Below are 13,473 nucleotides of genomic sequence, written 5' to 3'. Positions count from 1 at the left end.
CTCGAAGGTGGTGTCAGTGATGACAGTGTCTTGGACCCGAGTTCAGTGCGGTTGTGGCTTTGGGGAGCTCGAGAGCTGAAAGTGCATACACTTAGCGGCCAAGTTGAAGTCGTCATCATCGGCAAAGTCAGCATCGTTGTGTTCGTTGTCCTTGTCGTCATCATCATCATCATCAGTGTCACAGGCATGTCCTTAACAACGAACAACATCAACAACAAAAGTAGAGAGAGAAAAAAGAACCCTTTCGGCTTATTCAGACATACACGCACACACACACACATGAATTGCATTGCATCTCTGTCGGAATGAAGTGCCATGGTGTCCTTGGCATGAACTTTTAATTTACAACTGCGTCAAGTTGCAGGCTATCTGCCATTTTTTCTCTTTTTCTGTTTGTTGGTTTAAATTATTATGGAGAAAAACTTTTCTTTCTTATTCGGGCAACTTATTATAAGGTTGAGAACAAAGCAGCAGCGTCAGCAACCCTTTTGTCGGCCTACGAACACACACACGCACACACACTTTTACAAATAAATGACAGTCATGTCAAAATATTCTCACCTCGATTTTTCATTTCATTTAGGCGGGGACGAAGCTCTCGAGGTTTATCAGTCACATAATGCTGCGATGCTGACATCATAACTTATATCATGATAAATAACTATATGTTCGTTGCCCTTTTTTTTCATTTTTTTGTCTTCTCAACCCTGGATGGTAGGGATGCTGACACAGTCAAGCAGACAAATGACTTGACTGAAGCTTCATCTCAACTCCGTTGTCTGAACATGTCCTGGCTGGCTTTATCTACCACTAATGTGCCAGAGGAGGTGCAAGGAACAGAATAGCATGTGTGTGTGTGTATGTATGCTTAGTTATCCACCTGGCAAAGTTTTCTATTGTCTGCAAACATTTTCTTCCCTCTCATTCTTTTGGGTGTTTCTTTTTTCTTATTTTTTGGCCTTGTCTGCTTCTCAGTCACGCTGCGCAAACATTTTTTATACTTTTCACTCTCATTCCATGTTGGTTTTCCTTATTCCCTTCAGTCATAAGTTGTTGCTTCTTCAGTTTATTAGGAGTTGATACACTCTGGGAAATATTTTAGTCAATTTTCCATTATAAATTGATATCAAAAAGGTAAGAGAGAAAGCTAATTTAATCCAAGTGTGTACACGAACAGTCTCTAATAACACAATTTAACTTTTTATGCCAACCATTGAAGTGTGCTGGCCATGGCTAACATTTGCATCTCCAATGGCTACACAAAACCAACTCGTATAAAGTGACGTGACCTCAGTTGGCCAGCCATCTACAGTCTGGACATACCACACCTCATCGCACTGCTAGTTTTGTGCCACAAAATGTTGCATACATACATGCCAAGCATATACAAATAGTTAAGTCTGTCCATATACTATATATCTGCATATATATATAAACATATATAGGTAAAGTAGAAATGTGAATAAAGTTTGCAAAAATATTTTACACAGCAGCTTTGGACATGGCATAGTTTCAGAAAAGAGAAAACAGGTTGAATCTGTAGTTAAAAATCTCATGTATCCTGTATCCTACACACAAACACACACACAATTTTACAATGAGGATGTGTGTACATGCAGGATATGCATCAGTACAGACGAATCCTTGGTGCATGTTCGTAAATAGGTTACAAGCCTCTGTGTGGGGTAATAGACGTTTTGCCACAAACATTTATTTTGGTTCTATTAATTCCAATGACTTGCTTATCAGCATAACCAACATAATTACCATTCAAAAGATCCATCTTTGTTCTATAATATGATTAGTTAGCTAGCCCCTTGGCAGTTGTCATTGTATTTTACTTCAACTGTACGATATTACATTTATAAAAACCCTGTCATAGCACTTTTAATAATTTCTCCATTGAAGCAACAACTTTTCGTTTTTACAATATTTTCTACAAAGCAAAGCATACGACATGCCCGAGTTTTGTGGTGGTTTACTCACTTTTAAATGTATATTGGTCGGAGAATCTGCAGTTGGTAAGACCAGCTATTTGGTGCGCCTACTAACCGGGGAGTTTCCACCTACAGGCAATGCCTTAAAGGATGAGGTTTCAATGATATTTCATACAAATCTCGGAAATATTCCCTTAAAGATATTGGAGGCTAGTTTCAAAGACTTAACGGGTGTTTTAGATTGCAACGACTTTGATGGTGTTGTCGTTATGTGCGACATAAGCAAAGAGGATCACGCCATGATTCGTGAAATGCCATCTTTTATACTCAATTCCAATATTGACATACCAGCAGTGCTCATTGGCAACAAACGAGACGCGGTGTATAAAGGATTAAAAATCGATGATTCCCATGTTATGCCGTATTTTGAGACGTCTGTGAAGTATAATTTGAATGTTGTACAGCCATTACAATGGATGATACGTAGGCTGCTGAATAATGACCAAATAAAGTTTGTTGAGGAATACGCTCCATGGCCATTAGAACCGTTGATAGACAATTGTCAAACTTTTAAAAAGTGGGAGCCAAAATTATTGACAGACGACTGTGAACCAGAAGCATTAGAAGGCAAATCTCAATCGGAGCCATCGATAATCAAATGCTTCCTAGACTCCCTCTTTCTTGATGTGGCCCTTAATAGTCCTCTACCAAGGGATAATGGTATTTGGTATTTGTAACGCACTGTTACAGTTTTATTCAACCATTCTAATATCATTCAATTACCTTTTGTGTTTTTTGATTTAAAGAATTAAATTACAAATTGTTGCATATAATCGCCCATTGTATTTGTTGACAGAAACTTTGGCCACTCAATTGAGGTAAACATCAGTTTTATTTTTATACATACCTACATATGTACATAAGTGTATGTAGATATAGTTGAATACTAGCTGAAATCATTTTCGTATACAAGTATTCTGAATTGTTGTGTACATATACATACATACATATATAGTTAAAGTTTACTTTATCGTTGCAATAGCAAAAAGTGAACTTCCGGCTGTTAGGTAGCTAGCCAGGTGTCTTCTCCTCCCACATTAACACAAAAAAATATGCACAGTTTCTGAAATGAAAGTCTCCAGGTTCAGTTGGAGTCGAAGTTTTAATGAGCTACCGGGCATACAGGGTCTGGTAGTGGGCACCGGTAACATACATATTCTCAACAAAGGCAACAGTAACAAACAGTTGTGAAATATTTAAATTTTAAAACATTAAAATGTTGTTTAGTACTTTTGGGAGAACAAAACAACAAATGGGTCGGGAAGAGGAGGATGGGAAACGGAGGAAGCTAATGAAAAGGCGTTGAGATGCATAAACTATGAGTTAGTGATGCTTGGGGAAATTTGCATTTCCGACTCATAACTCGAAAATTTTGCAATTGCCAAAGGAAAATGGCAATGCAGCGGAAATGTACCCTTTAAACGCAGTACGCAGATATACACATAAATATATATATATATTAGCAAAACAAGAATGCTGCAACAACAAAAAAAAAAAAAGACAAACAAATAAAATTAAAAAAAAAAAGTGGTAAACAGCATTAAAAGTTTTTCCTCTCTCGCACACAGAGAAAATCCACTTAAATGTGTTTTCCAATTAAAAAAGTTTTCTACACTTGAACATTTTTCGAGCATGTGCGAAAATCTTTTATGCGAATTGCATTCAGAGTGGCGAAATAGACTTAAGCTGAGAGAATCAGTGTGTCCAGAGTCTAGAGTCAGACCACCATCGCACACAGCTCCAAAACCAGATATAGCTACAGAAACCTAATGAAAAGTGATTACAAACATGATAGATAAATGCTCGACTTCAACACAAATACAACCACATAGACACACACACACACACACACACTCCACAGTCGTTCATTCTGCCTTTAAGTAAAACATCTTTGGTTTGGCTACACTAAATGGCCAAATAAACTTTTTGGTCAGTTGTGTGTTTGTGTGTGCCTCTCCTTCTGCCAATCTTCTTTACATTGCCTTTGCTATTCCATTTCCATTTCCATTGGCAAATGCTATCGCAGTAATGAACTTCTTAAGAGCTTTTCATTCTTTCTATATTCTCATCTCTTGCCGTCTTCCTCTTTCTTACCCATCTGCTATCTTCATCTTGCTGTCTCACTTTAAAGTTAATGAAAATCCATTAAAAAAGTCCAACATTGTTCTTTGTTTCACTTCAAGAAAAGTATCTTTCAGAGGCAGAAACATAAAAAATTTTTCTTATTAGGTTCTCACGATTTGTGTGCTTCCACTTGACTGGGTTGAATTTTGTGCAAAGAACTGATAAAATTAGGTTCAAACAATGCTTTGAAAATGCAACTGAAGCGAATAACTGTTACGGTGATCTTACTTTGCATTTGGTTTAACGTTTTAACGTTAATTGAAGGTCACTTTAATTGTTATATAGACAGATAGCCTTGAATGTACATAGGCTGTAGGTTTCCTCAACAGATATGAGCAAAGGAAACGCAGAAAGTTTGTTTCTGGTAAAAGGATATAACGATCAACACAAAGTTCTAGTTTTCCTAAGCCTTAACTGTTTGATATTAATTTAACATAAGTTTGTTTGTTTATTACCCTGACAATTAAAGATATTTCTTAACTAACCAGAATCTCCACTTTCATATATTTTGGCTAAAAAGTTAACTCAAATTTGATCAAACTTATATCGTTTTTGTTTTAAATTCTTAAATATCGTTTAGATATTATTGTAACAAATACTGCAAAATGTTAGAATTTAATTTACCTTTTGAAAAGATTAATATCAAGTATTCATAATATATAGATATAATATTATGTGGGACAGTGAGTCAAAAAGATGTTAAAATTTACATAAAAAGCTAACAAAATGAAATAATTTATTACCAACTGCCTGAAACAAAATACAAATTTATCTCTCCCACTCTAACTCGATATCTCTCATGTTACCGTGTGCTCTCTGTCCCTCTCTACCACAATGTTATATTCATAAAATATAAAACAATGCAAGAGGACGAATTTTACGCACAATTTGGATATTTTAGACTCTGCTTGAAGCGGCATTAAATTACACACACACACACACCAAACACCTACACATTCAAATAGCTAGGCACACCCACACAAACACACAGGGAGAGATAGACAGGAGAATGGGCAACTCTCTTGTAGATTCCTCAGACCCTTTTGCATATACGTTTACAGGTTCAAGGATCAAAAACAAAGTTGACAGCACTTTGATGCCGTTTGAACACACTGAAAGTGTCCTTTTCAGTGTTGCTGTTGCTCTCCTATTGCCCACTTTTCACAAAAATGTGTTGAACCTTTTCCTGTTACAGTCAAATAGAATCTCAAGAGCTAGCGGCTGGGATTCATGATATTAGGGGTAGGAGGGGTGTGCATGTGCGGGTGAAACAAACAAATCAATGGGAATAACACATAAAACCAATAAAAGTTTAAAGACCTAAAAACGTCAAATGCATTTGCTTTCGTCCTTTTGAAATATGAAATTGTCACGGGGGTGTGAGAAGGAGCCAATTCTCTGCTTGATAAATAAGTATAAACAAGGAAATCGTAAATTGCAAAAATTTATTGGAAAGCAAAAAATAAACTCACTCACAAAAACACACAAAAAGGACACACACACACACGCACTCAATCTGGTAAAAGTTTTCAATTTGGCAAAGATATGGTCAAGGACTTGTTTCAACTTTTGTCACGAAATGAACAATCACTTGTTGTTGTTGTTGCTGTTGTATTTTATGAAATATTAAACGTTTTACAGTTGTTTAATATTGGCAGATTTTATATTTACTTTACGACTTTGGATTCTCTGATTAGTTCCGAGAAAAGTCTCAATTTATAAAAAGAAGCTATAAAGATTAACTTGGCCCTTCTGAATATTTAATGTTTACTTTATTTGAGTTGAAGTAAACAATTGCCACAACTAATTGCAATAAGTTACTTTTGCTGGGCAATAATACATACATAAAATTATTTAAATCAAAAATCTATGAATCACATCTTATTCATTGTCTTTAGAACTACTCAAATCTTTGCTCGCGTGTCTTAACAACTAATCGACTGCCCCAATATATGTGGGACTGGGGTATTGTATTACGAATAAACACAGTCCCGGTTATAGTTTTATATTAATTTTATTTAATGTTAAGATAAGTATTGATTTTTAGTTAATAGTAGATATAATTATAATTAATTGTTTAACTTCTTTCGCGTTTTCGTCGTGTGTACGTCTTACACTTTCGGCTTTTCGTCTTAAAACTCGTCTTTTCGTCTTTAACTTCGTCTTCTTAATGCGTCTCTGTCTGACCGGCTTGCCAGATTGTCTTCCGCTTTTTCGAGTCAGCTGACTCAACTAGGGCTGGCTGAATAGGATTGCCAGACCATTCCCACAAATCGGCCATCCTACACTTCATTCGCCCCGAATGCATCGTCGTCGTCGTCGTATGGTACCCATGGTTTCATATACTCAGCGCAAGTGGTCGTCTGCCTTGGGCCTTCGCTGAATACTGAGTCTTTTGCCACGTCGTAGGTGTCGTTGAATTTTACCCTTATGATCCGGTATGGACCAAGATATTTCGGCTTTAGCTTTAACCCAGGACCAAGTTGGGTTCTCTTGATGGCAACTAAATCGCCTATCTTATACTTCGATGCTGGTCTTCGTCTTAAGTTGTACCTGTTTTTGTTTTCATCTTGAATTTGTAGAATATGTTGTTTTGCTTCTTTACGTTGTTTATCTCGTTCATCATTAAAGTGTTGAATCATTTCGTCTTCTATCATTTCCTTGATTTTGATATCAGACTTTAATCGCATCTTTGTTCCCGTAAGCAGCTCGAAAGGAGTTGTTTTTATACTTCTACTAAATGTTGAATTGATGACTTGCTGGACATTATTTACAAATTTGTACCATTTTCTTGGATCTTCGCTTGAGAGTTTAGAAAGAACTGCGATGATTGTTGTATTTAGCCTCTCTACTTGGCCGTTCGCTCGAGGAAGTCCCGTCGTGATGAGATGATGTTTTATGCCTTCGTTTTTGCAATACAAGTCAAATTCCTCCGAGGAAAAAGCTGATCCTTTGTCCGATATTATTTGGGATGGATTGCCAAAAACCTTGCTCTGCTCCTGTAGTCGTAAAACTGCATCTTTTGTAGAAGTCGACTTTGTTGGGTACAACCAACAAAACTTGGTGAAACTATCGATGACTGCCAGGATATGTTTATACTGTTTATGCGTTGATTCCAGAGGTCCTAAAAAATCGATATGGTAGGTCATTAGCGGTTGTTCATCTTTGTATAATGGATGAAGCTCTCCTTCTTGTTTTCCTTGCTTGCGGTTAGTCACGATACATCTTATGCAACAACTTATACATCTCTTTATTTTCTCTTCCAGATTCGGTATGAAATATTCTTTTCCAATGATCTCTCGTGTCTTCTTGATGGAAAAATGACCATGATCGTGGGCCTCTTTTATTAGTTCTCGTTGCATACTAGTTGGTACGACAATAAGTTCGTTGTCCGAGATAAGTTTGTGCAGAACTCCAGCCTTTAAAAAATAGTTATTGTGATTCGTCTTATCTACCAATACGTCTATAATAGCCTTCAGCTGGTCGTCCTGAGCTTGCAGATGCTTTATTCTGCTATGCATACTGGTTTCGCTGATCATCATCATTGGTACACGACTGAGTGCATCAGCATGGCGAATTCGAGTGCCCGCTCTGTGTTCGACGTCATATTGAAATTCTTGCATTTGGAGAATCCAACGAGCTACTCGTGTGCACAGATCCTTTTTCTGAATAGTTTTAGCTAGAGCATTGCAATCTGTAACAAGTTTGAAGCGGAGTCCAAGTAAATAAACTCGAAATTTCTTTAATGCTTCTACAACAGCTAAGATTTCTAACTCGTAACTGGTGAACTTTTTTCGGCATCTGTCGTTTTCTTGCTCATGTAATACACTGGATGAAACTGCATGTCTTCTGGCGACTTCTGGAGAAGGACTGCGCCAAATCCGTCGATCGAGGCGTCTGTATGAAGCTCCGTTTCGTGTAGCTGATGAAAAATTTTCAAAACTGGCTTCTCTGTAATAAGCTTCTTTAATTTGTTAAACGCAGCTAGCTCTTTCTCACCAAAAATAATCAATGCATCATGTTTTGTCATATCCGTTAGAGGCTTTGCAATCAGAGAAAAATTTATTATAAACTTTCGAAAATATCCAACTAACCCCAAGAAACTCTGTAATTGTTTTAGATTAGACGGGATAGGAAACGATGACACGGCTTGCGTTTTCGATGTGGATGGACTTATACTTTGGTTTTCAATTACGTGTCCTAAATACTCAATTTTCGTTTTAAGGAACTGACATTTTTTGAAATTAATCACAAGCCCATATTCTTCGCAGTGTTTGAGTACTTCTTTTAAATTGGCTACAGCTTCGTCTTCAGTTTTTGCTGGTAATATTATATCGTCCACATATGGTATGGCTACTCCTTTCCTGGTTAGATCTCTGAATATAGCATTGACATGCCGTTGAAAGACGCTGGGAGAGTTCGAAAGACCAAATGGAACTCGAAGAAACTGGAATTGTCCATTATGTGTTACGAAAGAAGTATACTTGCGGCTCCCTTCTTCAATGCCAACATGAAAAAAACCATTTTTTAAATCAATGGAACTGAAAATACGTGCATTTTGAAGCCTGTCTAACTGATCTTCTATTAAGGGAAGTGGAAAATGATCTCTAATGATTACTTTATTAATACGTCTGTAATCGATGCATAACCGATTTGATCCGTCCCGTTTTTTCACAAGCACGACTGGGCTTGTATACTCAGACTCTGATATTTCAATTATGCCATCCTTCAGCCATTGATCGGTTTGATTGTCAATGATGCATCTCTCTGCATATGAGAATCGTCGAGGTCGTGAGTATATCGGTTTATCATCATTTAGAACTAGTCGCATTTGAATATTTGTTGACTTTTCGCTTACCGGATGGTAATTCTGTACCAAATTTTGAACTGCTTCTTTAGCCCTTTTACTTGCTGCTGGATCTATGTCGGCCTGCTGTTCACTGGAGTCATCCACATTGATTTTCAAAAAGGAACTTACTTCGGATTCTAAACATTGGGTTTTTGTCACCCTTAGACCTTTGTAGCTGATTGTAACCTCCGCTTGCTTACAGAAATCCTCGCCAAGAACAATTTCCACATCCATAAATTGTTGCTCCACTGAGAGAAATGTCAAACAGTATTTCTCACCGTTAATATCGACTGTATATTTAAATGAACCCGATGCTTTGATCTTGTCTGTGTCTTTTTTCTTTCCGAAACCGATTAAATAAATGTTAGAATCACTCAACATTGGATTATTCATGTTTTTCAGCATTGCTTCAGATATTAAATTGTACTTGCTACCAGTGTCTAAGAACGCGTTATAATTAATATTATTGATTTGAACTGGAATAGACATAAAATTTTGAGATGACGTAATTTTGCATATATTGGCTTTATCAGTTTTTGCACTGCTTGTTGGGCAATCTTTGGCAATATGTCCGAAATTATTACACTGAAAACATTTTCTACCCTTATTTTTATAATCGCAATTAACTGATGTATGGCCCTTGGCACCGCAATTAAAACATTTGAGTTCTTTGTTTGCACTTTTCTTCTGCACTGCTTGAAACTTATCGTCGTTTTTCGGATACTGCTTGGCCACACCATTGTTATATTTGTTTTCATTTTTCGATTTCTCGCGCATAACTTCAAAAATTTTTAGCTTCTGCTTGAATTCATTTATATTATTAGACCCGTATAAAATTGATTTGTTATTCACCGTATCGTCTATGCCATCGATCACATATTGTATCAGCGAAGAGTCTTCAATATTTCCGCGAGATGACATTTCTTTCATACACAAAAAATACTCCTGCAGACTTTCGTTTTTCTTTATTTTTCTATCAGACATTGACTTATGTAACTGTGCGCTATTTGTTGTTGATTTAAATTCAGCAAGAAGTGCGACTTTTAGCTTAAACCAGGTCGTTACATTTCGCTCACTATTAGCAAACATTTTTGCTAGGCCTTTTAATGATCGTTTGGCAAAAATAAATTTTTGTAACTCGTTCCAACACATAACAGTTGCCATATCTTCAAAATCTTGGATCCATACTTCGATAGATAGATTATCTTCGCCACTAAACAAACGGATAGAGTCTTCTATATCGCGAAAGTTTAAAGCGAACCTCGGAACTTCGGAAAAACTGTTTGGATTTTGCACACTGCTTCTATTTTGCACACTGCATGAATTCTCGCTTCGCACGCTTACATTTTCACACACTTCGTCGTTTTGTGACTCTTCGTCTTCACTTTCGTCGTTTTTTTCCGTTTGAAAATCGGCATCTTTGAGCAAAGAATTCTTTTTTAAATTGCAAAATATGTGTTTCGTTAAATCGTTTTTATTGTGAGGTAATCGAAGCAAATTACAAATTACAGCCAGGTCCATATCTGACAGATTTTCAGCAATATAATTAACTTTATCATTATACAAATTGTCCGACTCAGCAAAATCATAGCCCTCGAACTCGCGCACCCGTTTTCTATTATTTCTATCTCCTTCTTTTTCAAAAATAAACTTGTGCAACAGAACGATATTCTCTCTCTTTTCCTGCCGAAGCATCTCACTAATACACTGAAAGTCATTTAACTGTGCCATTTTTCGTTTCGTTTTTGTTCGTTGCTGTGTGTGTATGGGTAACCGACGCGGTAAAAACGCGGTAAAATGTGGCGTCTCTTTTTTGGCTGATGCAATTTCCAAGAAATTGTGAAATAAAATTGTTTTCTTTTATACCGATTCGACTGTTATTGAACTTTTAGCATTATTCACCATTTTCATTAAACTTTTAGAGAGACTCGTATTAGTTAATTTTGCACCTTTTTACACTCTATTTTAATTTTCCGTTACACTTTGTTTTAGGTTGAGTTCACTTATAGTTTTTTCACGTAAAGCCTCAATATGTCTGGGCTACTTCTTTACACTTTTAAAATCTTTTTCACTTTTACTTCTTTGTGTGTGTCACCTCTCTTTCACTTTTTATTCTTTTTTAAGTTGAGCCCAAATGTGTGGGTCACTTTTTTTTTCACGTTTTTTTTTTTTTTTTTAGGTTGAGCCCCCAAAATGTGTGGGACTGGGGTATTGTATTACGAATAAACACAGTCCCGGTTATAGTTTTATATTAATTTTATTTAATGTTAAGATAAGTATTGATTTTTAGTTAATAGTAGATATAATTATAATTAATTGTTTAACTTCTTTCGCGTTTTCGTCGTGTGTACGTCTTACACTTTCGGCTTTTCGTCTTAAAACTCGTCTTTTCGTCTTTAACTTCGTCTTCTTAATGCGTCTCTGTCTGACCGGCTTGCCAGATTGTCTTCCGCTTTTTCGAGTCAGCTGACTCAACTAGGGCTGGCTGAATAGGATTGCCAGACCATTCCCACATATATACACTGCCTTTTTGCTTGCCTCTAAGAATATGAAGCAAGCCAATATTTGGGGGCGTAGTGACATGTGTTTGACACCTGTCAATATCTCAAATAGCTCTGCATTTCAATATCAATAAAACACTTCAGAGTAACAGAGGCTAGACCGCAAAAGCTTTAGCCACAAATGTGTAAAACAAGTTTGGCTATTTTACCAGCTTTTCTTAATCCAATGCAAGGATATTATACCAATGAAAAAGTAAATATAATTTTAGGATGTAGTTACTACAATAAAATAATAAAATATAGTTTTAAAGAGAAAACAATTGGATCTGCAATAAGAACTCAAAATTTGCAACAAATTGATATCCAATATGCATCATTTTATTACACACATGCTCACTTGGTTTATAGTCAAAGCCCAGACGTATTATTTAGAAGCATTTTCGTGACATAATCGAGTGTCAGTTGAGTGCCAATATTTGAGGAAGCGTTGCAGTCAGAAATGCATTCAAGGCAAAGGTGCAAGATGTTTCCTAACACACTAAACTGTTGCATACTTTTTGGTATGGGGGGATTTACCGCACGCGGAAATGACAAACACAGAAGGAAGTCGACAGAGACAGCTATGAACATAGAGAAAGAAAGAGAGGCAAAGCTCTAACTGGAGGACATCAAGGACATCTCGCTGCGCAATGTAATTTAGTGTGAACTGTGAAAGCCGACCCCGACAGCGACATTCCGATCTCATACACCCCTCACTGCTGGCAACCCAGCAACCTCCCACCAACCGCAAATCTTGCATGTTGCGTACCTTTGTTTGGCTAACCTGAGTCTGGCAAACATGCCAAGAGTAAGAGAGCGAGAGAGAGTTCGGGAGAGTGGGCTCAAGTGTTTTCAGGTAAATTTACTTTAATCACTGTAAAGTGCAAAGCGGCGGCAAAGAGCGCAAAACACTTAAAAATGTCCTGCCACACTGGACTGGACTTTCTACCCGTGCCTTTTGTCTTATGTTAATTACTGGTGTCAACTTGCGGGGCAACAACAAAACATGCAACTTTGAGAGCATACTCGTATATCCTTTGAGCTTCATCTCGCCCTGCCTAACCGCCTAACCCCTGTGCCCCCTCGTTTCCTTTAACTTTTAGTCGAAATTAAAAACCAACAGTGGCCAAGGCCCAGTGCTCGCTTAACCTACAATAACACAAGCCTTGGCTTGTTGACATTTTCACCATAATTACCGTGAAGCAAAATTGTTGATTTTATTTCTGCATTAAGCTTCACATCTTTTCTTATTTTCTTTTCCTTTCATCAGGATTTTTTTTTTTTTTTTTTTTTTTTTTTTTTTTTTTACTTGTTGGCCTTTGTTGAATTATAAAGAGGATACAGAAACAGCGAAATTTTGTACCATGGAACATACTGCAAACTGTTATGAGATGGCTTTAACATTCACTGTTACTGTTAGCCCCACCTTTGCTTGTATTTCCCCTACTGGAAGTGAACATTCGCAGGGGTAACAGAATTCATTTCTGGAAGAAAACAATCTGCTAAAACGACTACTCCACTTGCAACTGAATTCTGTTGACTCGCTGCTGTTATGTTCAATGTTAGGGCTTAGGGAAGAGCATCAAAAATAGTAGCAAATAAACGACAGACTTCGCTATTCTTTTGGCTTAATATCATCCATAAAAAACTAAATTGATTTATCTTTTTTTTTAACGATGCATTTAAAAACCAAAAAGACACAGCAGACTTTACTAATTTAAATGAGTTCATAGAACCAATGGCTTCTCACAACTCAAAGAAACTTAGGACTTAGGAAAACCGAGTTCTTCTTAGCACTTACTGAATAATTTATTATTACTTTTATTTTATTATAGAATATATTGGTCAAATTATATCCCCTTTTCCTTTTTCCCTTTCTACGTAAAGGAAGAACTTCAATTACTTTAATAGAGATTTTATATATTTTCGATATAGAAGTTAAATTTCAACTGGGTGTGACTTG

The 13,473-nt window shown here is 36.7% G+C and overlaps 1 protein-coding gene across 1 annotated transcript; it reads left to right on the top strand.

Moving 5' to 3' along the window:
* Positions 1–1,957: 1,957 nt before the first annotated feature.
* On the top strand, positions 1,958–2,674 carry LOC137577448 (GTP-binding nuclear protein Ran-like). The gene has a single exon (XM_068290924.1). It carries the CDS (start codon positions 1,958–1,960, stop codon positions 2,672–2,674), a length of 717 nt encoding a protein of 238 aa, XP_068147025.1.
* The last annotated feature ends 10,799 nt before the right edge of the window (positions 2,675–13,473 follow it).

The sequence above is a fragment of the Drosophila tropicalis genome, unplaced genomic scaffold (genome assembly GCF_018151085.1).
Source record: "Drosophila tropicalis isolate 14030-0801.00 unplaced genomic scaffold, ASM1815108v1 contig_1187, whole genome shotgun sequence".
NCBI lineage: Eukaryota > Metazoa > Arthropoda > Insecta > Diptera > Drosophilidae > Drosophila > Drosophila tropicalis.
This window is presented reverse-complemented; position numbering and strand designations above follow the sequence as displayed.